Source organism: Uranotaenia lowii, chromosome 3, assembly GCF_029784155.1.
Source record: "Uranotaenia lowii strain MFRU-FL chromosome 3, ASM2978415v1, whole genome shotgun sequence".
Classification (NCBI taxonomy): domain Eukaryota; kingdom Metazoa; phylum Arthropoda; class Insecta; order Diptera; family Culicidae; genus Uranotaenia; species Uranotaenia lowii.
The window spans coordinates 345,982,653-346,010,186 of NC_073693.1; the positions used below are offsets into that span (position 1 = coordinate 345,982,653).

A 27,534-nucleotide genomic window follows, 5' to 3' on the forward strand; every position below is an offset into this window, starting at 1 on the left:
GATTTCAGATTCAGATTTCAGATTCAGATTTCAGATTCAGATTTCAGATTCAGATTTCAGATTCAGATTTCAGATTTCAGATTCAGATTTCAGATTCAGATTTCAGATTCAGATTTCAGATTCAGATTTCAGATTCAGATTTCAGATTCAGATTTCAGATTTCAGATTTCAGATTTCAGATTTCAGATTTCAGATTTCAGATTTCAGAGTTCAGATTTCAGATTTCAGATTTCAGATTCAGATTTCAGATTTCAGATTCAGATTTCAGATCCAGATTTCAGATTCAGATTTCCGATTCAGATTTCAGATTCAGATTTCAGATTCAGATTTCAGATTCAGATTTCAGATTCAGATTTCAGATTCAGATTTCAGATTCAGATTTCAGATTCAGATTTCAGATTCAGATTTCAGATTCAGATTTCAGATTCAGATTTCAGATTCAGATTTCAGATTCAGATTTCAGATTCAGATTTCAGATTCAGATTTCAGATTCAGATTTCAGATTCAGATTTCAGATTCAGATTTCAGATTCAGATTTCAGATTCAGATTTCAGATTCAGATTTCAGATTCAGATTTCAGATTCAGATTTCAGATTCAGATTTCAGATTCAGATTTCAGATTCAGATTTCAGATTCAGATTTCAGATTCAGATTTCAGATTCAGATTTCAGATTCAGATTTCAGATTCAGATTTCAGATTCAGATTTCAGATTCAGATTTCAGATTCAGATTTCAGATTTCAGATTCAGATTTCAGATTCAGATTTCAGATTCAGATTTCAGATTCAGATTTCAGATTCAGATTTCAGATTCAGATTTCAGATTCAGATTTCAGATTCAGATTTCAGATTCAGATTTCAGATTCAGATTTCAGATTCAGATTTCAGATTCAGATTTCAGATTCAGATTTCAGATTCAGATTTCAGATTCAGATTTCAGATTCAGATTTCAGATTCAGATTTCAGATTCAGATTTCAGATTCAGATTTCAGATTCAGATTTCAGATTCAGATTTCAGATTCAGATTTCAGATTCAGATTTCAGATTCAGATTTCAGATTCAGATTTCAGATTCAGATTTCAGATTCAGATTTCAGATTCAGATTTCAGATTCAGATTTCAGATTCAGATTTCAGATTCAGATTTCAGATTCAGATTTCAGATTCAGATTTCAGATTCAGATTTCAGATTCAGATTTCAGATTCAGATTTCAGATTCAGATTGCAGATTCAGATTTCAGATTCAGATTTCAGATTCAGATTTCAGATTCAGATTTCAGATTCAGATTTCAGATTCAGATTTCAGATTCAGATTTCAGATTCAGATTTCAGATTCAGATTTCAGATTCAGATTTCAGATTCAGATTTCAGATTCAGATTTCAGATTCAGATTTCAGATTCAGATTTCAGATTCAGATTTCAGATTCAGATTTCAGATTCAGATTTCAGATTCAGATTTCAGATTCAGATTTCAGATTCAGATTTCAGATTCAGATTTCAGATTCAGATTTCAGATTCAGATTTCAGATTCAGATTTCAGATTCAGATTTCAGATTCAGATTTCAGATTCAGATTTCAAATTCAGATTTCAGATTCAGATTTTAGATTCAGATTTCAGATTCAGATTTCAGATTCAGATTTCAGATTCAGATTTCAGATTTCAGATTCAGATTTCAGATTCAGATTTCAGATTCAGATTTTAGATTCAGATTTCAGATTTTAGATTCAGATTCAGATTTCAGATTTCCGATTTCAGATTTCAGATTTCCGATTTCAGATTTCCGATTTCAGATTTCAGATTTCAGATTTCAGATTTCAGATTTCAGATTTCAGATTTCAGATTTCAGAGTTCAGATTTCAGATTTCAGATTCAGATTCAGATTTCAGATTCAGATTTCAGATTCAGATTTCAGATTCAGATTTCAGATTCAGATTTCAGATTCAGATTTCAGATTCAGATTTCAGATTCAGATTTCAGATTCAGATTTCAGATTCAGATTTCAGATTCAGATTTCAGATTCAGATTTCAGATTCAGATTTCAGATTCAGATTTCAGATTCAGATTTCAGATTCAGATTTCAGATTCAGATTTCAGATTCAGATTTCAGATTCAGATTTCAGATTCAGATTTCAGATTCAGATTTCAGATTCAGATTTCAGATTCAGATTTCAGATTCAGATTTCAGATTCAGATTTCAGATTCAGATTTCAGATTCAGATTTCAGATTCAGATTTCAGATTCAGATTTCAGATTCAGATTTCAGATTCAGATTTCAGATTTCAGATTTCAGATTCAGATTTCAGATTTCAGATTCAGATTTCAGATTTCAGATTTCAGATTCAGATTTCAGATTCAGATTTCAGATTCAGATTTCAGATTCAGATTTCAGATTCAGATTTCAGATTCAGATTTCAGATTCAGATTTCAGATTTCAGATTCAGATTTCAGATTCAGATTTCAGATTCAGATTTCAGATTCAGAATTCAGATTCAGATTTCAGATTCAGATTTCAGATTCAGATTTCAGATTCAGATTTCAGATTCAGATTTCAGATTCAGATTTCAGATTCAGATTTCAGATTTCAGATTTCAGATTTCAGATTTCAAAGTTCAGATTTCAGATTCAGATTTCAGATTTCAGTTTAAGATTTCAGATTCAGATTTCAGATTCAGATTTCAGATTGAGATTTCAGATTCAGATTCAGATTCAGATTTCAGATTCAGATTCAGATTTCAGACTCAGATTTTTTGGTTCAGATATCAGATTCAGATTTCAGATTTCAGATTCAGATTTCAGATTCAGATTTCAGATTTCAGATTTCAGATTTCAGATTCACATTTCAGATTCAGATTTCAGATTCAGATTTCAGATCCAGATTTCAGATTCAGATTTCAGATTCAGATTTTAGTTTCACGTTTAAGATTCACATTTAAAATATTTTTTTTCGATTTTTAATTTCTTTATACACTTATTCTTAAATTAAAATTTTATTCATTTTTAATATTTTTTGGGACCTATTTTCTTGTTGAGATTGATTGTCCAAATTCCAGCAAATCAAATCCAGTTTTCTTTTTTCTTCAATTCAAATCGAAACCTACAACTGCTAGATTGATGTGTTCTGTCGGGCAAATTGGAAGGACGATAAAGATGCAAACTCTTTTCTTTTCGTTTTTTTTTGTGTTTGGGGTTAGCTTTGCGAAACATTCGTAATTATTTTTTGTTTCGTTTCTTCATTTCGTGAAGCGAAACCGAACCAAAAAAATGTGGTACCTATAGTTTTTTTCCTGCTTTCAGTTTTTTTTGTCGCTCCTTCCCGTGGATTCAGCTTGACTTTAATTTTGGTCTGGTATTCGAGGAATATATTTTTTGTTTGCTGTTTTCGAATCGTTTGTAGCTGCCTCTCGACCCAACTCATTTGCTCAGACAACCGTCCGACAGCGAGATAGTGACACTAAATGGTGTTTACAACATTGTAGCTACAATGTTGCTGAACCCGAGGGATAGTGGGTTAATGTTGAAAAATAAAAAAAAATTAAAAAAAAAAATCGAAAAATATTCATTTAATGTTCTTTAAATCTTCGACATCTTTTTCAATATTTCTTAACATTTTATTTTTCTCTCCTTTCTCCCCTCGAGCAGATGGTTCCATCCTTCGGTGTCCGGGGTGGAGGCAGAAAAACTGCTCCTAGAGCGTGGCTTCGATGGATCCTTTCTGGCCCGGCTGTCCTCCTCAATTCCCGGTGCGTTCACGCTTTCGGTGAGGCGCGGCCAGGAAGTTACCCACATCAAGATCCAGAACAATGGCGATTTCTTCGATCTGTATGGAGGTAAGTTAGGAAAAAAAAGATTCCTGGGTGGATTTCTGTTAATATCCTTGTTTGTCATTTTAGGTGAAAAGTTTGCCACCCTGCCGGAACTCGTTCAGTATTATATGGAAAATAGTAACCAGTTGAAGGAGAAGAACGGACATTTCATCGAACTAAAACAACCGCTGATCTGTGCCGAACCAACGACAGAAAGGTATGTAAACAATCACTTTTTTCTGGCATTTAAGCTTAGATAAATAATTGTGAGAGATTTTTAGAATGGATCAGGTATTTAACCCTAATAAAATCTTCAGGATACCGATTAAATCCTGTTTTCAAAGCTAGGTTTTTGAAAAGGCAAAGGAAATGAGCGATTGATAAAAAAATTCATAAATAGGTATCTCTACAGTTGAACTGCAATATTTGATTCAAGAAGGATTTTTCCAATCTCTGCCTGGTTTAACAAAATGAACTACACACGTAGTTAGAGATTAACTGTGTCTTTCGAAGAGTGGAGTTTATGTTAGTTTTTTTTAGATTTAGTTGGATTAACCCTAATCCGCTCTTGAGTGCAAAGTTGCCAAAATCACAGAAAAATCTGTAATTTCAAAGAATTTTGAGCTAATTTTCATCAAAGAATCTATGTCACAGAACACAGAATTTTGAAATATTGACAGATTCCACAGAATTTTTGAATTATAATTTCCAAAATTAAATTTTGTCAATATAAAATCTAGATTTCTTAGAAAAGTATGATAAGATTGGTAATGTTGATTGATTTTTCCCATCTAAAATGTAAAAAATACCCAGTTTTTTGATGAATTTTCAATGAATATAAAGAAAATAGCATCACAGGAAACCTTCACAGAATTTTTGGGCAAAATCGCAGAAAGTCAGAATTTTTTTCCTCGAAAACACAGAATTTTTTTCACAACCTTGCTTGAGTGTCAATATGACACTATTGGAAGTTTTGCGGCTTATAACTTTCTTCAAGTGCATCCAAATAATACAATTTCTTGGGGGACCCTCAATGAATTCACGAAATCTTTAGTTTTGCATCATTACTGTTGAAAGCCCAGGAAAAAAAAACTTACTGAACAGACCTTGAGTGTCAATTTGACACTCCTCGCTTAAAACCGCTTTATCTCTCGTTTTTCTGAACCGATTTTTAATATAAGAAAATCTGAGAAATAGAAAATTGACAATAAGTTCAAAAAAACTGCTTCCTTTGAAAATTCGTCAAAAATTCTGTGTTTCGTATTTTGAAAATCTAAATACCCAAAAACTTGTGTCAAATTACGTTAACTTTCCAATCCTCTTTTCAAAATTGATCTGGTATGACTTAAACAGTTTTGAAGATTCATTGATTGAAAAGTACGGATTTTACACCACTTTTTACGTTTTTTGTAGTTATGATTTTAAAAAATTTAATAAAAATATATACTTATGTCCAACGTACAGCTTCTAACGTCAGCTTTTTTGGACACTAAGTGAAATTTTTTTAAGCATTCCGTAGCTGATTTACAGTCTATTTTCCGAATAATTTTTGAATTTTTATTTTATAGACTTTGAATAACGGAAAACTGAAGAGTTTTAGATAAATACTGTCTGAAAAACAAATTTAAGTTACATTACGAGGTTTCCAAAACTATAATCGGTTGAGAAACAAGAGAGATATATTGGTTTTAGTCAGGAGTGTTAAATTGACACTCCAGGAATTGTAACAGGTAAAAATTTCAGGGACGGATGAGGGTTAAATGATAGTTTGAAAATAGATCTATTACATTGGCATATCTTACCTTCCGTTCGAGCTTTGAAGGTAAAACATACTCAGGCACCACCCCGGAAAGTCGAGGTTTGATTGCGGTATACTTTTCCGAATGCCAACGAAAATTTTATCTCCATTTTCAAGCAGATAGGCTTTTGTGACTTTTATATAATACTATTTTACTTTAAAAAACTGATTTTGAGTTTAATTCTATGATCTCTCCTGCATAGCCAAATGTCAAAGAATGTTAAATTTCAAAACAATGTTACATACCTATCTTAAAATTTCACCCAAAAGTTATCTCTGTTAGCTGAAAGCTTAAAGTTTAAGTTGCGTTTTTTTGTAGAAGTTTTCTAAAGCTACTGAAAAAGTGTTATAGAAAATTTATTGAATTTAACTTCAAGATAGGCATCGCTTCACGGCTTTATTCACAAACTAAGCTAATTATGAGAAGAAATAATAATTTGATTTGAAATGATAATTTGATCAAACCTAAAAGTTGAAATTTACTCATGTAAACGTTACTTAAATATTCTGCGAAAAATCATAGATGAGTTTTGAACCAAAACGAAGCTTTTTAAACCCCAGGGTTTGAGGAATTTAAAAATGACCCTAAATCGATTCAGTCTAATGTAACATAAGTAGATCTTTGAAACTATTTTTTTATGAAACTTGGCTGGTTAAGCCAATACATGTTTAAGCGAAAAAAATGTATTTGGTCTATCATTTTTTCAATATGAGAGAAACTAATTTTAAATCAATAATATATGTAGTAAGAGAGGTTTGGTTAATGTACAAGTACATTTTGTCTTTAAACAATATTTCATATTCTGAGAAAAACTTAAATAAGCCCGATTTTACATTAGAAACATGGGTCAGTCAATAAAGTTCGCGATTTTTTTTAGTTTTCATAAATTAGTGTAATCCACCCCTACCGCTCACGATATATCAACGAAATGCGAAAAAAATACACATCCATTCGCGTATTCATTTGTTCTTCATTGTTTGAACTATAAATTCTGCAATTCAGTGCTGTATTGCATGCTGGAAACGTATTTTAGAACATAAACAATGGAAGTTGGTTGATTTTTCATACATTTTTCCGAAAATCTTTTTACAAATTTTAAGTCTATTGCTTCGGTTCGTGCTTCGGCCAAGGAGCTGAAACTTTCACAGTCATTTCACCCAAAGGCACCAATCTACTACACCCATAGAAGAGGTTGCAAAAATCCAATGCCTATTTAGCAAATCTCTGTGCCGATAATGCGCTGAAATGTGCACTGTGCCGAAGACGGTATGTTTGAAAAACCGTAACTGGCATAAGGACTCGGCTCCCAACCAAAATGATGACCACTACATTCAAGCGAAACAAGAAAAACATTTTATGGGATTTCCTTCCTATTGGATAATTCATCCCAGAAACAAGAAAATAAAAATTAAAACCACAGCGCTTTAGTGAGAATCGAACTCAAATCACCGATTGCATCGTCTTGCCAGTCCGACGTTCTAACCAGTGTACTATTCGAGCTTCATACAGGACGAGGTATATTTGACATAGGCTTTCTGTTACCGATCAATCACAAAAAAAACGTACAACGGCGGCTTCCCATCGTTTGGCCTCCTTTCAATGCATTCCTTTGTCTTAAGATGGAAACGGGAAAGGGAACGGGAGTGAAGGAACGGGAAACCCATTGAATGAGAACTGTGTTTTGCTTACTGCCTGCTATTACATACACACGCTACATATACACAGCTGCTAAAGCCGGGCAGCTTTGCCGGTGAATTGAAAGAATGTTTTTGTTGTTGCTTTTGCTACATAGACACGCACAGCTTAGCCGTGTTTGCGGGTGGATTGAATTAGAAGGATGTTTTTGTTGTTGCTTTTGCTACATTCACACGCACAGTGCTCGGTTCGCTGGCTGCCTGGTGTTGGCCGGTATTTATTTCCATCCTTCTTCGGCTTGTGATGCGATGGGGAGGGACGCGAAAACGTTTTTATTTTGTTTCATTCAGACATACGCAATTCGGTTGAGCTGGGAGGTTAATGCCGGTGGGCGCAAATCGAATCAGTGCCGGTCGCGGTATCTTCTTGTACCAATGATGCTATAAAATTGACTACACGCCATTGGCACACAGAGGCTGAATTTTGGGTGTAGCGTCCCGTTAAAAAATGTTAGAGAAATCATCCCATACACGTATCTACATATTTAATAATTTGTATGGGAGATAAGGGCATAACGAGCAGCGAATTCAACTCGAGGAAGTCAAATGAATTATAGAGCTACAGTTTGAATAGTTTACATATAACGATTAAGCCTATTGTTAAAGTGCGGGAGAGGTAATCAAAAGATTCTAGTTCGATTCCTGTTTGAGGTAATTTTTTTTATTTTCCATTCATGTTCGTTTATTTTATTGTTGCATTATACGGTTAGAATCATTCGCCAAACAAAGCACCAGAAACATAATGTATGAGTGTGTGTAAATTGTTTGTATTCTACAAACAGATAAACATTATTTTGTTATTGCTTTGTTTGATGGATCTACGACTCACCGTTTAGTACGAAATGCATCATGAATGGTAAATGGAAAAAATGCCACGATCAGGAATCGAACTCGAGTCCTCTGATTATCTCTCCGACACTTTACTAGTGAAGCTGTATAGTAAAGTAAAAAACATTGACTTTTTCAGCAGTTGCCGACATTTTTCTCGCAGTATACTGTGAATTTGAATAAGTACAGGAACTGGTTTACAGCAGAAAAACTTTCAACACAATTTCATAATCCCAATTGATTGTTAAATCCAGGAAGAACACAGTTCGATTTTGTAAATATTTAACTGAAGACATCGACTCAAAACTTTTTGTGTCTTTTTTGTCTAATATCACTGATCACACTGACATGACACTGAGGACAAACATTTGATCATTTTGTGTCTAATTTTGCCACCTATCGACCTATCGTCCGCATTGCGAACCTTGCAAAATTTGACAAAAATTTCCCTTTAGGATAAATTTACCTGTTTAGCCCAATTTCATCATTGAAATTATCTATGTTTCCTTGAAAGTTGGGTGCCAATTTCCAACTAGGGTAGAATTTCATCAAAAGCGGTCGATGCGCACTCTGGAATAAAAAAAAACCTCTCTCAGGGTTGCTAGCTAACCGAAAAACCGGACATACCGGGAAAAACTTAGGATTTAAATCGCATCACCGGGAAACTGGGAATTTCGGCATATCACCGGAAAAATTGTCATGTTTCTCACAGAATATCTCTGAGATATCTCGTGTTTTGCTCTCCGCAAGTGTGCTACACAGCATAATTCTAATGTTATAAATGAAAAAATGAAACTGCAACCGACAAAACCAACCACGAAACTTTGATTTATCGGCCTTATCGGTGAAAAGTGATGTCCTTTTTAGTAGGGACATCCAAATATTATGGAATTTCATAGATGGATAGAAGGTTAGATGAAATGGAAGATGGTGAAAATGAGCGGGATGAATTTATTTAGAAGCATTATCATCACATATCAAATTTTTGTTCCTCACGGGCGAATTACTATGAAGTTACAGTTAGAATTGCATCTACCACCACACATTAGTAGGCCAAGCGTGGCTCGCACCACAAGCGGGACAACTTTCAGTGCGAACGAACAAAAAGATGATAAGGCCAATAAATTAAAGTAACAAACATAAAAATAAACACAAAACGTTTGGTAACTCAATAATTAGGGCTGGTAATACCGAGCACGTCTTCCAAATCTGTTATTCGTTTTTACGAAAATAGCCCGAAATTATAGGTTTTAGATTTCGGTATTACCGTTATTGCTATCCCTATCAATGATAGGGATGTTATGTAGTTTCCCACTACAAGTTTTACTTTTCGACGTCCAATGTGTAGTGTCCGATATACATGTTTCATTAAATTATTTTAGGCAGAAAGCAAATATTTTGGCAGTGTGAGACGACAAAGCTACATTTTTCTGACCAAATGAATTTCTTTTTCGCTAGAAAATGATATTGTTTTCCAATGTTGTTGTTGGTTGTCGTGTTTCTCGTTTAAATTGGCCTGGTGAATGAAGCCATATATCGCAAGTATTTTGTTTTTCATTCTTCCTCCGTTAAACGTTTGCGTAAAGTTTCCTGAGCTGCAATATATGTATGGCTTATTTTTTTTCCTTTATTGACAAAACTATGTAAATATATTAAAGGCTCTTGATTCAGGATCATTCTGAGCCGAAGACTTTTTACAAACTAATTTTTAGTATTTCTACAAAATATAATCAATTAACTTTGAGTTATTATTTTTCGTTTGTAGTTCCAGGATATTCCACGGTATTCCTTTAGTTCCGGGTATTCCATCTTCATGTACATTCCGTGCGTTTTTCGTCAGTTTCCAGGTATTCGTTGAATGTTCTTGAGTTATTTCATAATTTCAAGCCAGCACTCTTTAGAAATTCAAATATCAACTTCATTGTTTGCATATCCTTTGCCCCAGAATATCTCTAATTGAATGTATGGCTTATGTAAAAATTGAGGTCTCTACCCTGATACAAAACAATACCTTACATTCAAACGATTTAAGTTCAGCCCTGTCTTCTTCCCGATTTTCTACATTTCAACAAATCTTTAGTTCAAATGACTGGGGCACTACTAAAATAACCTTTTTTTCTCAAAGATGTCTTTGGATTTGTACAAAATACTATGACAAATTTTTTTCCTGCAATCTGATGATTTTGAGTTTTGTAAGACAAATCCTCATTTTAATTAACAAGCTGATTCCATATTATATTTCGATATACTTTCTACATAAATATTTCTATATAAACTATAAAATTTGTTATTACAAATCTGTACAAAATTTAGAAAAACTGAAATTTTTACAGTGGCTCCAAACAACCACAGAACCATTACAATTTGAAGATCAAGTAAATCGGACTTGTTTTTTTGGAAAATTGTCGAAATTGTGGAGCAAAACAATGAATAGATATCGTTAGATTTTCGTTAAAAATCTGCGCGTATTAAAAGGCGTCGAAGTATTTGTCATGATTTTATATCGGTCAAAAAGTTTGGAAAATAATGATTAAAAATATTCGGGTTTTTACATTTTTTATCTGCATGCTTTTACATTGAAAGCGGGTACAATTAGTAATGGGAAAATCAGAATTTTTAACCGGGAAAAAACTGGGTAAAACCGGAAAAAATCTTTGGAATTTTTAAATGAAATCTTGCTAGCAACCCTGCAATCGGTAGGCGACTCTTTCTTTTCGACTAGTTGGCTTGATGAATCTTTCAGAAAAGATGTCTTAATGAAGCTATTATAATCGTGACGCGTGATTCGTTCAAAAAATTTCAATTTCGGAAAATTCAAATTTTTTCGTACTTGCACTCTTCGTTCTGAAAACAGTGTTGATACAAGGAATCCAATCCATCGAAATACTATGAAGACAAACAGTTTTGATTTCATCATAATCGTCGTAGTTAGAAATAAAAAAAATGAATCGGACGTATTTCCGAGATTTTTAGTCAAAACAAATGACAGAATTTTTGCCGATGAGATTCAGTTGCCCGGGTTTGTTTTAAAATTTTGTATGGAAAAACGTGAAAATTTCTTCGGAGAATGTAACTTTTTTGGTTTTTCTTGAATACTGTTGAAAAACGCAGGTTTCAGTAGTGGAATAGATTTTTTTTTATAAATATGTCTTTATTAGTATCAATTCATCATTACATTTATATTACTTTATTACATTAAATAAGGTGTTCAGCTCAATAATGAACTGTTCAGAGCCCTATAGTTAACTAGATAATAAAAATATATTTATTCGACTTAAATTTGCTGAGCGCAATCAAGTATTTGATGTAGGAGAACATCCTGTAATGGCAAGAATATTTTAAACTTAAAACTAAACACTATCCTTAAATTAAACTAATTATAAAGAGAACGAATCTCTGCGATGGAAGACTGCATCGATTCGATCGATTCAATGCCCGCAATCCGATGAAGATCTTCGGTGCTGTGCCAAGGTGGAAGCCGCAAAATCATTTTCAGAACCTTGTTCTGAATCCTCTGGATGACTTTTTTCCTCGTCTCGCAGCAGCTAGACCAAATCGGAACTGCATACATTATCGCTGGTCGGAACACTTGCTTATAAATAAGCTTCTTATTCTTGAGGCATAGTCGGGATTTCCTGTTGATGAGAGAATATAGAGATTTAGTGTATTTATTACATTCAGTTTGAATATCTTCAATGTGATTTTTAAAAGTAAGATTCCGATCAAGTGTGAATCCCAAGTACTTCACGTGATCAGACTATTCTAATGAAACCCCATTAAATGTTATGGAACGATTTTCACTAGGTTTTAAAAATTGAGCTCTTGGCTTATGGGGAAATAAAATAAGTTGAGTTTTGGAAGCGTTAGGAGAAATTTTCCATATTTTCAAGTAATTCAAAAAGGTATTTCAATTTTGTTGCAATCTACTGCGTACCACCCGTAAATTTCGACCTTTGGCTGAAAGCAAAGTACATATCATCAGCAAATAATCTTCTACCTTTTCCTTCCTGACATCAGGAAAATCAGAAGTAAAAATATTGTATAAAATCGGCCCAAGTATACTACCCTGAGGGACACCAGCTCTAATGAGTGTCCTTTCAGAGCATGAATTTTGATAGCTTACTTGTAAGGTTCGGCTAGTCAAATAATTTTAAATAATTTTGGTGAGATATACGGGAAAATCAAATCGAGCTAATTTAGCTACTAAACCTTTGTGCCAAACGCTGTCTAAAGCTTATTCAATATCAAGAAGAGCAACACCAGTTGAACAACCTTCAGATTTGTTAGCGTTAATCGTATTAGTTACACTCAAAAGTTGATGTGTGGTAGAATGTCCATGGCGAAAAACACATTGTTCATCAGGGAAAATAGAATTCTGATTAATGTGGACCATCATTCTATTCAAAATAACTCTCTCTAATAGTTTACTTAAAGAAGGAAGCAAGTGAAAACATTTGTTGAAGATTTTAACTAAAAAATTTAAAGTGCTTGCAGGCTACTTTTTAATAAGAATATAGAAAATCCCATCTTCCCCCGGAGCTTTCATATTTTTAAATTTTTTGAAAATCAATTTAAGTTCATCAATATTTGTCTCACAAGAACTTTCAAATACATTTTGTTTAGAAAGAATATCATCAAATTCTAGGCAAATTTGAGCATCAATTGGACTAACAACGTTTAAATTAAAATCATGAGCAGACTCAAATTGTTGGGCTAATTTTTGAGCTTTTTCTGCGTTAGTTAAAAGAAGTTTATCCCCATCTTTCAAAGTAGGAATTGGCTTCTGGGGCTTTTTCAGAATTTACTTAATTTCCAATTTGTTGTTCGACCGGGAATGATTTTGAAGCACATATAAAAAGTGTTATTTTATCTTTATTCACATTTCGTCTATCACATCATATCTTAGCTAGACAATATATAGCGATTACTTATTCGTCACTATTCATACTTATATTCCTTACCCAGAAATTACTCAATTTTGTGTTATTCTGAGCTAACCACTCCGAATATCTGACAACACTGCTGTACCACGAACATTTGAGTATTCTTGCTTTACCCTGTGATGATGTAAACATTTATACTGTCATCATTATCACTGTTCTATTGTTTGGCAATCATTGCGAATTGCGCAAAGCATGCGGTGAACCAGAATTCGTCTGTTGATGGATCGTTAAACGTAAGGCTGCAGAAGATCCAGCGGTAGTGAATAGAATTTCGGACCATCAGCACGAATTTTTTTCAGAAATAAGATCGGTGGTCACAAATCTTAACGACTTCACCAGTCGCATATTAGATTGGATTGACAAGAGATTCCAAGTGGACTGTATCTATGCCGGCATGTCAAAGGCAGGAATCCACGAGATTTTTGACGCATCAGCGAGAATAAATATTTGAGGAAACATCTTACCTTGGATCAAGTCTGATCTGGTGGAAAGACAACAGTACGTTCTTGTCAGTTCTGTGTGCTCTGCACCCTTTGAAGTGTCTCCTGGAGTGCCTTAAGGCAGTCACCTGGGACCTTTGCTTTTCATTCTTCTAATGAATAATTTGCCGGATTCCTTTTCGGATGCATGAAACTTTTTTGCCAGTGAAAGGAAAGAAGAGTGTAGAAAACATCAAAGCGATTAAAATGTGTTCTCTGAGTTTTTGGTCAGAACCAAGCTGAAAGTAAATAACTCAAAATGTGCAGCAATATCTTTTACAAGAAACAGTACATCGATCCAGTTTAGTAACTCTTTAAGTGGCGAAAATATTGTAATTTAAAAATTGGAAAAAGGAAAGCCTGTCGAGTGAAGTAAGCGATAAAAAGGTCCCTAAGTTTTTCTCATATTCATATATATTCATATTTCTTTATAAGGTTTTTTGTAACTTAAAGCTTCTAAATAATCGTAACATAAAAATTAATCGGTGCCATCCAGTACAGATTCTGCAGTGAACAGGAGTTAATTCTGAAACGTGGCGCCTCCTATGGAATCGGATGATTCTTCTGGAAATGGAAGCGCAAATCAACAGTAGAACAACGAGGCGGGAAATGAGCCCATTTGTATGTCTCAATTGATCTGGTAGAGCTGAATTACTGATTCCCATAGATGGTCAACAGTTGCGACGACGCCTGACGTCAATTTGTCAAAAGAACGTTGGAACGTTCTAGCCTAGCTTAGCCAGAGGCTGAGCTGAGTAAATATATTAGTAGAATTTTAAGCCATTCGTTACACGGGAATTGAATGGAATCCCAGGAAGGAAAATCCACCGGTCATATTCAAATCGATACCGAGCTTACCTCTCTAGCTAATTGATGCGCATGATTCCGTTCATTGGCAATACTGAGGCGTCGAACGACGACGACGACGTCAGCCCCTGGGATTAAATACGATTAAAATGCGTCGCTTTTCTGCGGTCATTAATTAATATTTAATGTAGAGTTATGACGGTCGTAAAAATGCTATCAAATGTAGATTTCTTTGATAAGTTTACGATCCAGAAACAATTCCTCGATGGGACCACTTTTGATCTAATACAAATAAGTGCCTGTTCCAAGGGTCAATGTGACTGTAACTTGAGGTTCAATTGCTTAGAAACAAGCGCAGATATGGTCAGAATATATGAATCAAATTTTATTCCTCCATAAAGAAAGTGTCGCTAAATCAAAACTTCCTCAATCGGGTGTGTCGATCTAAGGTTAACGACCGATCTCGAGGAAGCATCAAGGTATCCACTTTTCATTGACGTCAAACTTCCGATTCAATTTCGATGCAAAACTGACTAAACCCATTCCAAAAACAGAAGTGGTTCAAACAACTAACTGGTTCTGTGGCCCAAGGTGATCAAATTTTTGCTAGTTTTGCCAATTTTCTTTTTTTTTTTTTCGAAAAACAAGCAGACGCGGTGTCGCCTGACAATTTTGTTTTTAGAATCTAGCAAGAAGTGGATTGTTTGAGCAGATGAAACAAACAGCATTGTTGCAATAGTATGATAGACAAATGACAACCGCAAATTGTTTATGAGACGCCTTCAGCTATTTACAGACACAGGAATTTTCTCTATTTGAACAGATGTTGCTGCGAATTCTGGAGCGAGTGATAACATTGTTTGTTTAAGCTAAAAATTTCTTATAAATTAAAATGTAACTGGAAAATGAACGAATGCAAAATAAAAAATGACAAAAATGACAGAAACGACAAAAATGACAAAAATGACAAAAATGACAAAAATGACAAAAATGACAAAAATGACAAAAATGACAAAAATGACAAAAATGACAAAAATGACAAAAATGACAAAAATGACAAAAATGACAAAAATGACAAAAATGACAAAAATGACAAAAATGACAAAAATGACAAAAATGACAAAAATGACAAAAATGACAAAAATGACAAAAATGACAAAAATGACAAAAATGACAAAAATGACAAAAATGACAAAAATAACCTAAATAACCAAAATGACAAACATAACCAAAATGACAAAAATGACAAAAATGACAAAAATGACAAAAATGACAAAAATGACAACAATGACAAAAATGACAAAAATAACAAAAATGACAAAAATTACTAAAATTACAAAAATTACTAAAATTACAAAAATTACAAAAAGGAAGAAAAAAAAAATGACGAAAATGACAAAAATTACAAAAATGACAAAAATAACCAAAATAATCAAAATGACAAACATAACCAAAATGACAAAAATGACAAAAATGACAACAATGACAACAATGACAAAAATTACAAAAATTACAAAAATTACAAAAATTACAAAAATTACAAAAATTACAAAAATGAAAAAAAAAAAACAAAAATGACAAAAATGACAAAAATGACAAAAATAACCAAAATAACCAAAATGACAAACATAACCATAATGACAAAAATGACAAAAATGACAAAAATGACAAAAATGACAAAAATGACAACAATGACAAAAATGACAAAAATTACAAAAATTACAAAAATTACAAAAATTACAAAAATTACAAAAATTACAAAAATTACAAAAATTACAAAAATTACAAAAATTACAAAAATTACAAAAATTACAAAAATTATAAAAATTAAAAAAATTACAAAAATTACAAAAATGACAAAGATTACAAAAATTACAAAAATTACAAAAATAACAAAAATTACAAAAATTACAAAACTGACAAAAATGACAAAAATGACAGAAGTGACAAAAATAACAAAAATGACAAAAATGACAAAAATGACAAAAATGACAAAAATGACAAAAATGACAAAAATGACAAAAATGACAAAAATGACCAAAATGACAAAAATGACAAAAATGACAAAAATGACAAAAATGACAAAAATGACAAAAATGACAAAAATGACAAAAATGACATAAATGACAAAATTGATTTAAATGAAAAAAAGACAAAAATGACAAAAATGACAAAAATGACAAAAATGACAAAAATGACAAAAATTACAAAAATTACAAAAATTACAAAAATTACAAAAATTACAAAAATTACAAAAATTACAAAAATTACAAAAATTACAAAAATTACAAAAATTACAAAAATTACAAAAATTACAAAAATTATAAAAATTAAAAAAATTACAAAAATTACAAAAATGACAAAGATTACAAAAATTACAAAAATTACAAAAATTACAAAAATAACAAAAATTACAAAAATTACAAAACTGACAAAAATGACAGAAGTGACAAAAATAACAAAAATGACAAAAATGACAAAAATGACAAAAATGACAAAAATGACAAAAATGACAAAAATGACAAAAATGACAAAAATGACAAAAATGACAAAAATGACAAAAATGACAAAAATGACAAAAATGACAAAAATGACAAAAATGACAAAAATGACAAAAATGACAAAAATGACAAAAATGACAAAAATGACAAAAATGACAAAAATGACAAAAATGACCAAAATGACAAAAATGACAAAAATGACAAAAATGACAAAAATGACAAAAATGACAAAAATGACAAAAATGACAAAAATGACAAAAATGACAAAAATGACAAAAATGACAAAAAAGACAAAAATGACAAAAATAACCAAAATGACAAACATAACCAAAATGACAAAAATGACAAAAATGACAAAAATGACAAAAATGACAAAAATGACAAAAATGACAAAAATGACAAAAATGACAACAATGACAAAAATGACAAAAATTACAAAAATTACAAAAATTACAAAAATTACAAAAATTACAAAAATTACAAAAATTACAAAAATTACAAAAATTACAAAAATTACAAAAATTACAAAAATTACAAAAATTACAAAAATTACAAAAATTACAAAAATTACAAAAATTACAAAAATTACAAAAATTACAAAAATTACAAAAATTACAAAAATTACAAAAATTACAAAAATTACAAAAATTATAAAAATTAAAAAAATTACAAAAATGACAAAGATTACAAAAATTACAAAAATTACAAAAATAACAAAAATTACAAAAATTACAAAACTGACAAAAATGACAAAAATGACAGAAGTGACAAAAATAACAAAAATGACAAAAATGACAAAAATGACAAAAATGACAAAAATGACAAAAATGACAAAAATGACAAAAATGACAAAAATGACAAAAATGACAAAAATGACAAAAATGACCAAAATGACAAAAATGACAAAAATGACAAAAATGACAAAAATGACAAAAATGACAAAAATGACAAAAATGACAAAAATGACAAAAATGACAAAAATGACAAAAATGACAAAAACGACAAAAATGACATAAATGACAAAAATGACATAAATGACAAAATTGATTTAAATGAAAAAAAGACAAAAATGATAAAAATGGCAAAAATGTGAATAAACAAAACTGTAATTTTTGTCATTTTTTCATTTTTGTCATTTTTGTCATTTTTGTCATTTTTGTCATTTTTGTCATTTTTGTCATTTTTGTCATTTTTGTCATTTTTGCCATTTTTGTCATTTTTGTCATTTTTGTCTTTTTGTCATTTTTGTTATTTTTGTAATTTTTGTCATTTTTGTCATTTTTGTCATTTTTGTCATTTTTGTCATTTTTGTCATTTTTGTCATTTTTGTCATTTTTGTCATTTTTGTCATTTTTGTCATTTTTGTAATTTTTGTCATTTTTGTCATTTTTGTCATTTTTGTCATTTTTGTAATTTTTTCATTTTTGTCATTTTTGTCATTTTTGTCATTTTTGTCATTTTTGTCATTTTTGTCAATTTTGTCAATTTTGTCATTTTTGTCAGTTTTGTCATTTTTGTCATTTTTTGTCATTTTTGTCAATTTTGTCAATTTTGTCATTTTTGTCATTTTTGTCATTTTTGTAATTTTTTACATATTTGTCATTTTTGTCATTTTTGTCATTTTTGTCACTTTTGTCATTTTTGTCAGTTTTGTCATTTTTGTCGTTTTTGTCATTTTTGTCATTTTTGTCATTTTTGTCATTTTTGTCATTTTTGTCATTTTTGTCATTTTTGTCATTTTTGTCATTTTTGTCATTTTTGTCATTTTTGTCATTTTTGTCATTTTTGTCATTTTTGTCATTTTTGTCATTTTTGTCATTTTTGTCAGTTTAGTCATTTTTGTCATTTTTGTCATTTTTGTCATTTTTGTCATTTTTGTCATTTTTGTCATATTTGTTGTTATTGTTATTTTCGCCTTTTTTGTCATTTTTGTAATTTTTTTTCGTTTGGTTATTTTTGTATTTTTTTTTCATTTTTTGCCATTTTTGTCATTTTTGTTATTTGTGTCATTTTTGTCACTTTTGGCGTTTTTGGAATTTTTGTAATTTTTTGTTATTTTTGTCACTTTTGGCGTTTTTGGAATTTTTGTAATTTTTTGTTATTTTTTTCAATTTTGTCATTTTTGTCATTTTTCGTCATTTTTGTCATTTTTGTTCTTTTTGTAATATTTTTTTATTTCTGCCATTTTGCCATTTTTGTTATTTTTGTCATTTTTGTTATTTATGTCATTATGACAGTTTTGATTTTTGATTTTTGTCATTTATGACTATTTCAACTACGTTATGAGTTGTGTGAATTTTGTCCATTTAGTATGTTTGGTAAATTTTGTCATTTCAGCTTACTTTATCAATTTCGTCGACTTTGTGAATTGAGTTTTATTTATTGTTTTGTATATTTTGTCCATATTTTTTCTTTTAATTTTATGAATATTATCAAAACTATATCAATTACTTTATTACTTTCTTTTATTACTTACTGATTACTTTATTTGATTTTTTTATATACATGGAATCTGATTTAGCATATTTAAATTTTACGTTTCTTTTTTATTTTTTTTTTCATAAATTCTAAATTCCACAATTATTAAAGTATATTCAATTAATCATACCAAATGGAAATTTCGAAAATCTCGTTTTCCAATCCAGTGTTCCGACATTGAAATTCAAATTGAAATCAAATTTCGTATTTGAAATTTTAACATTTCCTTCCATTTTGTCTAGGAAAATAACATAAAAAAGCAGAATCAAAATATTGTTTGTTTTGGTTCCGCTTGCTATGTTCCATTCGCAATCGATAATTGCTGAGAACAATAGGATGTTTATGATGATGACAGTACAAATGTTTACATCATCACGCGGTTAAGCGAGACTACTTAAACTAGGTTCGTGGTAACAAAACAGTGTTGCCAGAAATTCATAGTAGAAGTACTAAATTACCCATTACCCGGTTAGGGAATTTGAGATTTGGAAAGTGACAAATAGCTATCGCTAATGTAATGGGTAGTTATTTTAGGACTTGACCACCACTGAAACTTGTGTTTTCGCCAAAAAAAAAAAATCATTACAATATTGATTTTCAAATGTATAATTTTGTTCAAAATGCATAAGAATTCTTCATTTTAATTTTTAACACACAATCCTTGACGAAATTCTTAGTACTCAATGGAATTTTTTTTTAAACTCATAGTTTGAGAAAGTTTTTTAACTTCCAAAAAAGATTAACTCCATAAAAATATCAATTGCTATCAACACCAATCACTTAAAATATTTTCCAATTACTAATAAGAAAATGGAATAAAAACAAGTGCTACTTCGATCTTTTATTTATTTTTTGCAATCATATTTTTTCAGAATGAAAGTGCTAAAGTACGCACCTAGCCTCGAGCTGTTAAATATGATCAAAATGCTACTAATATTGTTCACTTCCTATCCCTATAAAGATTTTCTAATTGCAACAAAGTTAGACTTAAAATAAATTGCAGCTAAACGGTTTTGGCTCATAATAGAGAATAGATAGTCTATAATCTTTCTTCCGATTGCGATTGCTAAACGCAGTAATAAGCCGGAAAACAATTTTCAAGAAAAGCAACAACGCCTGATGTTTGAAATTAGCTGTAACTATTACGATAATCGATCTCAAGCGCGGGGATTTTTAGTTTTGAACGTGGACCAAGTGCTCCATAATTGTCAAGCGGATAACGTTGACAAAAAATAGTAAACAGAGTAGGATGTCATCTTAGTACTAAGACTATAGTCACTGAGGACCGGAAAAAACCACGATTTGTTTCTCATTCGATGGAAATGTAATCAAACACTATTTACTGGTTATGTCGCCGCGTCTGAAGCCAGTTATTTCTGGATTAGCTTACGAATTGCGTGAGAGTTTCTTTCCAGTCTTGCAGCTTTGATTAGAATGGAACTGTTCGGGGATCCACTCCCAGGTTCCATTGATTTGGCCCAAACCAGAAATTTTATGTTAATGATTCACAAAACTGTTTAATTTATCACTTGTGTGATAATTTTTGCCAGTCACTGTGACTATGGCAAGTCAAGGAATTGCAAATTGCATGTTTAAATTCCAAAACAATAGTTACTCAATGATTGTTTCATAAGTTTAGAAAAGGGATTTCCTGATTTCTGAGCTTTAATTTCTACCTTTTAGATCTCACTGATTTCTCTCCAAAAATCAGATTGGATCCCAGGACAAGTTCCAACTAACAAATCGATCTATCTTATGGCGCCAGTGCCAAGTTTCCAAGAACTTAACACGAACGCACGTCACATATCAACCTGCCGTCACGTCACCTGTCATGTGCATAAAATGTTGCCAACCAATTCTTGAATGTTTCCGCATTGACACACCTCAGAAGCTTCCATCATTCTTCTTTTTGAAGGGGAAGGTGGAGGAAGTTTGCAAAACCTCTTTCTCTCTAGTTGATGCCTACTCCTGCCTATGGCTGACTATGGCTGCCTGATGAGATTACAAACGACGATCATCGATCGATACCCCTTTCGAATTCGAAATTGTTTCCCACCTCACGAGAGAGAGACATATCCAAAGCCGCTGATCGGTTTCCTTGAGAAAGGCATTTTTATGATGATCGTTTAATGATTCTATTTATTTGCTGCTACCTGGCTGAGCTGGACATGCGCAACACCTAGCAACAAAACTTACTACCTATTGGATGAATGCATTCATTCTAATGCCGCTGATTGGTGTTTGAGATCATTAAAGAAAACTTTTCCTCGTTATTAGTTTGCTTTTATCAGCTCAATTTGTCTCAAATTGTGCAATAAAGTTTGTAAAATCCAATTTATTTTTGTATCAAGCGAATGTCTGTTTCTAGCCACAATATTTAACGATCTTTCCGGCATCTTAAGTTTTACAAAATCTAATTTAGCGAGATTTTTATGGATAAAGCGGTTTACCTCAGTTGATATACCCTTCATTTTTCAGAATTTTACAATCCGTGGGAGTGTTTATGAAACAAAACAGAACCAAGGTTTAAAAAAAATCGGTCCTCTTGTAACTTTCACTTCCTTGGGCCTAATTTTTCGAAACTACTTTTGTTGAGTTTAAAAGATCGGTGAATTTGAATTGGCTGACCGTTTATCTGTAAAATATTTCAAAAATTTGAGCTACGTAAAAATTTTAACGAAACTTTTTTGAAAAATTCGAACTGAGAGCCATAAATTGACCAAAATTACGGAAATCACAAACATGGAAAAAATGACAAAAATTACAAAAGTAACAAAAATGATGAAAATAACTAAAATGATAAAAATTTCAAAAATTCCAAAAATTACAAAAATGACAAAAATTACAAATATAACAAAAATGACAAAAATGACAAATATGACAAAAATGGCAAAAATTAAAAATGACAAAAAAAAATACAAAAAAAAAAACAAAAAAAAACAACAGTAACAAACATGTCAAAAATGACAAAAATGAAACCAATTACAAAAATGACAAAAATGACAGACATGACTAAATTTGAAAGAAAAACAAAATGACAAAAACTACAAAAATGACAAAAATGACAAAAATGGCAAAAAGGACAAAAATTACAGTAATGACAATAATAACATACAAAAACACAAATTACAAATTTAACTAAAATATGAGCAAAAGTCATAAAATGACAAAATTGACCCAAATGACAAAAATGACACAAATGGCAAAAATTGCAAAAATAACAAAATGATAAAAAAGACAAAAATGACAAAAGTAACTAAAAGGATAAAAACAATGAAAAAAATGACACAAACTTCAAAAATGACAAAAAATAAAAAAAAAAACTACAAAAATCACAAAAATGACAATTATTACAAAAATATAGAAAAAAACAAAAATGACAAAAACTAAAAAGGAAAAGAAGAAGAAGAGCAAAATGACAAAAAGAACAAAATTTACAAAAATGACTTAAATAACAAAAAAGACAAAACCGACAAAAAAAACAACTATGACATGAAAAAAAGGACAAACATAACAAAAATGAAAAAAATTACAAAAGTGAGAAAAAAAATTAAAAGAACAAAAATGACATCAATTTAAAAAAAATGACAAAAATGACAGAAGTGCCAAAAATGACACAAATTTTAAAATTACAAAATATGCAAAAATGACAAATATGACAAAAATGACAAAAATGACAAAAATGACAAAAATGACAAAAATGACAAAAATGACAAAAATGACAAAAATGACAAAAATGACAAAAATGACAAAAATAACAAAAATGACAAAAATGACAAAAATGACAAAAATGACACAAATGACAAAAATGACAAAAATTAAAAAAATACAAAAAAGGCAAAAATGTAAAAAAAAGGAAGGTATGACAAAAATGACAAAAATGACAAAAATGACAAAAAATGACAAAAATGACAAAAATGACAAAAATGACAAAAATGACAAAAATGACAAAAATGACAAAAATGACAAAAATGACAAAAATGACAAAAATGACAAAAATGACAAAAATGACAAAAATGACAAAAATGACAAAAATGACAAAAATGACAAAATTGACAAAAATGACAAAAATGACAAAAATGACAAAAATGACAACAATGACAAAAATGACAAAAATGCCAAAAATGACAAAAATGACAAAAATGACAAAAATGACAAAAATGACAAAAATGACAAAAATGACAAAAATGACAAAAAATGACAAAAATGACAAAAATGACAAAAATGACAAAAATGACAAAAATGACAAAAATGACAAAAATGACAAAAATGACAAAAATGACAAAAACGACAAAAATGACAAAAATGACAAAAATGGCAGAAATGACAAAAATTACAAAAAATAAAAAAAATACAAAATTGACGAAAATGATACAAAGGCAAAAATCACAAAAATTGCTAAAATGACAACACTGACAAAACTGGCAAAAATTACATAAATGTTAAAAATGACAAAAATGACAAAAATGGGGAATAAATAAAATTTTTAGTATTTTATTTAAATTTCGAAAAAAAATCAAGTAGTATTTTTCGATAAAAAATTATATGATTCATAGGTTTTGTGCAACGATATGGTATGCAATTTTGTTGCATACAAGGTTTTGTGCAATATAATCGTATTTACTTGTTTTTCGTATTATTTTTCATTATCTCTCTCGCTGTATTCCAACTCCGAGTGACAAAAAAAAATGATTTGAAATTTATTCCTGCCTAAGTGAAAAAAATTCGAGAAAAAAACCTTTCGATTTTGGCAACACAAAATGTTCGGGCGTGTTGCTAAAACCGAGTGGTGTCTGTAAAAATTTGGGACAGTTTAAGTTGATTTGGTTTCTTTGAAATAAACCAAATTATTTGTCCCGTTCACAATTAACGTTTGAGTGTCGCTGGTTAGGGTAAAATAATTACCATCACAACAATTGGCGACAGCTTTATAGATTGTCCCCACAATTGAGTGACCACCGTTTAGCGGCATTAGATGACCAGAAACCGGAAGTGTGGAAATGCTGGGGCGATGGCGAGCACGCGCTTTTGCTGTCATTTGGGATTGCAAACCTCAAAACAATCCCGATTTAACAGCGGGTGATCTGAATACATATCAGCATTAGGTTCTAAATTTCTCAGTTCACGCACATTTCAGTTTTGTGATGGGGTTTTCATTCTTAAATTCAAATCAATTACCACCAGTTCAGAACCATGAATGAAAACATGAATGTTTCCGTACATTTTAAGGATCGAATTAAACGATATATCTGAGAGTTATTTATGAAAAGATAAGCTTGGTATTCGTTTCCTTGAAAATGAAATTAGACAGATATTAAATAGTGTACTCGCCAAGAGACTTCTTTGAGGAACTTCAAAACTCTTGAATGACCTAAACAAATATCTGATTAAAATGTGAAACAAAAATAACTCAAAAAATAACCTACAAACATTATGTTTAAAAATTCTTGATTTCAAAAACCATCAAATTCAGATAAATTTGTTTTGTTCCGTTTCATTTCAACCGGCACATCGTCGTCATGCGGTTCTGAAAATCACTTTCGTCTGCGAGATGTGCCCGGAATTTTGTCGCCCGATTACTGCCTGGACTACGTGATTACCGGTGCTTTTCGAGAGGGGAAAAAACTACCGGGATCAGGCACGAAAACGCCCTTGAATTGTCATATTAAGGAGACCTTCAAAAAAGCCCAGAGGATTTCCAGCGCGCCATCAGGCACATGTAAGAGTGCATTGTCGTCGGCCTATCATCCTCACAATGTTTTTTCACAAACCACAGCTTCAGATGGCAACTGGATAAACGATCGAAAAAGCTGACCAGAATGCATAAATCCTATTCCGGATCCGTGTTAAATTCCTGATACGGTCGGGGGAGTGGAAAAAATTTAAATTCTACTCAGAACCCCCTCGTTTTGCACATACGCAGGTCTCAATGGAAGAAGTGCGGTTAAAAATATCACAACCCGCAAGATGGGGTTTTCCATCGGGGCCGGCGGCGGCGTCAATTGAAACCGATTTAGATTTCAGATTAAGAATGCAGGTACCGACACCTTCGTTCGAGAATTGTCACCCGATTGAAGTATTCAGCAGCGGTCAGTGTTTGATTAAAATTGTAGCAGCATGTTAAGCCACGTGTATCCGGACTAATTGATCTTGTTACTTACGTTAGATTTCTGAGAAATGCACCCACATGGGTGGTTTAAAATGATTTAAATATTGTTGTTTTCCTTTTGATAAACAGTTTAATTATACGGTTACGCAAAGGGTGAAAATCACTGAATTGGGAGGCGACCGCAGATTTGCGTAGGTGCGATTATTGACATGCTTTTACTGTAATAGTTAAGCTTAAGTTACTCAGTATTTTGTCACAACTTTTTAATTGCAGTGGCGCCACTGATGAACAGATGTTCAAGCTATGCATTGAATCTTGAGTAAAAATTCCAACCACAGTTTTGAATCATTTTTTTGTTAGTTTAGCCACCATATATATGTGAATTCTGAAGTCAAAAGAACGTGTTTCACTACTATCCGCACCTCACTGTGCCCGAAAAAGCTCTACATTGTCCAGGGCAAATGACATTTTTTAGCTTAAATTTAGTCTGCCTTTTGATTCAAGTACCAAATTATGGACTAAGTGTTGTTTTTGACATTTCTTACGCTTGGTACAAAAACGCTTGGTCAAAAACTCTTGGTACAAAAACGGGCAGCATGGTCGTTTTTGAGGTTAGATTCCCAAAACTGAAAAGTGTTGATGAAACAACCAGCATATTATCACGAACAATACAGAAATAGGACCATAGATTGATCTAACGAAAATTGGGACCTTTTAGAAAATCAGCCCTTGCTGGACGTCAACAAAATGCAACTTACCGATTTTCTCCAAGCAAGAGAAGCGTATTTGTTCAGCTGTAAAACCAGCTTCAGAAACTGGTCCCGGTGTGGTGGGTGTTGGGCTTAAGAAGTTTTGGTGATGTGTGTCAATCAGTACCCCTCCAATGAATAAGAGTAGCAAATTTACACTAACCAACGATAGTTTTTGGTCAACCCCATCAACTGTGGCGAATAGTCGCGGTTACAACTAGAAACCTGATCCGCCCACCACCACCGGCTTCGAACAAAAATCCATAGAGGACAGCCGGCAGAAAAACGCTTAAAAGGGAGCCGTATAAATTTCGTTTTTATTTTACCCTAGCAGAAAAATGTGTCGACAGCTTCCGTCGATGTCCCGATTTGTTGCTAATTGTCGAAGCCAATTCAAGTCTATGGTTGTTTTTTTTTAACAAGATGTTAACGGATTTTTGCATTTCGTTGAAGGAAAGTCGATTATTATTATGATATTTTTTACCCTTAGTTAGAAACATTGAACGCTAAATAATTCTTTGCGTTATTCGTCAGTATGTGATTTTTTTGTTTGAGAATCTTAAATCCTAAAACTAATGATAATTATTGCTTTCTTTTTTCATTACAGGTAATGAATTGTTCAATACAGCATGTGAGTATTGAAATGATACTGTAATATTGATGTAGAATTTGTATTGAAAAATGAAAAAAATATTTGAAAATTTGAAAAAAAAAAAAACAAAAAGGACTAAAAATTAAAAAAGTTAAATAAAAATGACATAATCGAAAAAAATTACAGGTTGAAAATTGACTAAATTAGAAAAAAAATTGACAAAAAAGACAAAAAAGACAAAAAAGACAAAAAAGACAAAAAAGACAAAAAAGACAAAAAAGACAAAAAAGACAAAAAAGACAAAAAAGACAAAAAAGACAAAAAAGACAAAAAAGACAAAAAAGACAAAAAAGACAAAAAAGACAAAAAAGACAAAAAAGACAAAAAAGACAAAAAAGACAAAAAAGACAAAAAAGACAAAAAAGACAAAAAAGACAAAAAAGACAAAAAAGACAAAAAAGACAAAAAAGACAAAAAAGACAAAAAAGACAAAAAAGACAAAAAAGACAAAAAAGACAAAAAAGACAAAAAAGACAAAAAAGACAAAAAAGACAAAAAGACAAAAAAGACAAAAAAGACAAAAAAGACAAAAAAGACAAAAAAGACAAAAAAGACAAAAAAGACAAAAAAGACAAAAAAGACAAAAAAGACAAAAAAGACAAAAAAGACAAAAAAGACAAAAAAGACAAAAAGACAAAAAAGACAAAAAAGACAAAAAAGACAAAAAGACAAAAAAGACAAAAAAGACAAAAAAG

At 31.3% G+C, this 27,534-nt stretch overlaps 1 protein-coding gene across 7 annotated transcripts in view; it reads left to right on the forward strand.

Annotated features, from left to right (window-relative positions):
* The window catches only part of LOC129757062 (tyrosine-protein phosphatase corkscrew-like), a 59,115-nt gene extending 32,193 nt beyond the window's left edge, over positions 1 to 26,922 (forward strand). For 4 of the 7 annotated variants that reach the window (XM_055754169.1, XM_055754172.1, XM_055754170.1 and 1 more), the window contains 3 exons: positions 3,637 to 3,824; positions 3,888 to 4,017; positions 26,795 to 26,913. In XM_055754169.1, the coding sequence (XP_055610144.1) occupies positions 3,637 to 3,824; positions 3,888 to 4,017; positions 26,795 to 26,798 (322 nt within the window). In that variant the 3' untranslated portion in view covers positions 26,799 to 26,913. Of the gene's footprint in view, positions 1 to 3,636; positions 3,825 to 3,887; positions 4,018 to 26,794 lie in introns of all 7 variants that reach the window. The other 3 variants (XM_055754166.1, XM_055754167.1, XM_055754168.1) reach the window with 1 other exon arrangement.
* The last annotated feature ends 612 nt before the right edge of the window (positions 26,923 to 27,534 follow it).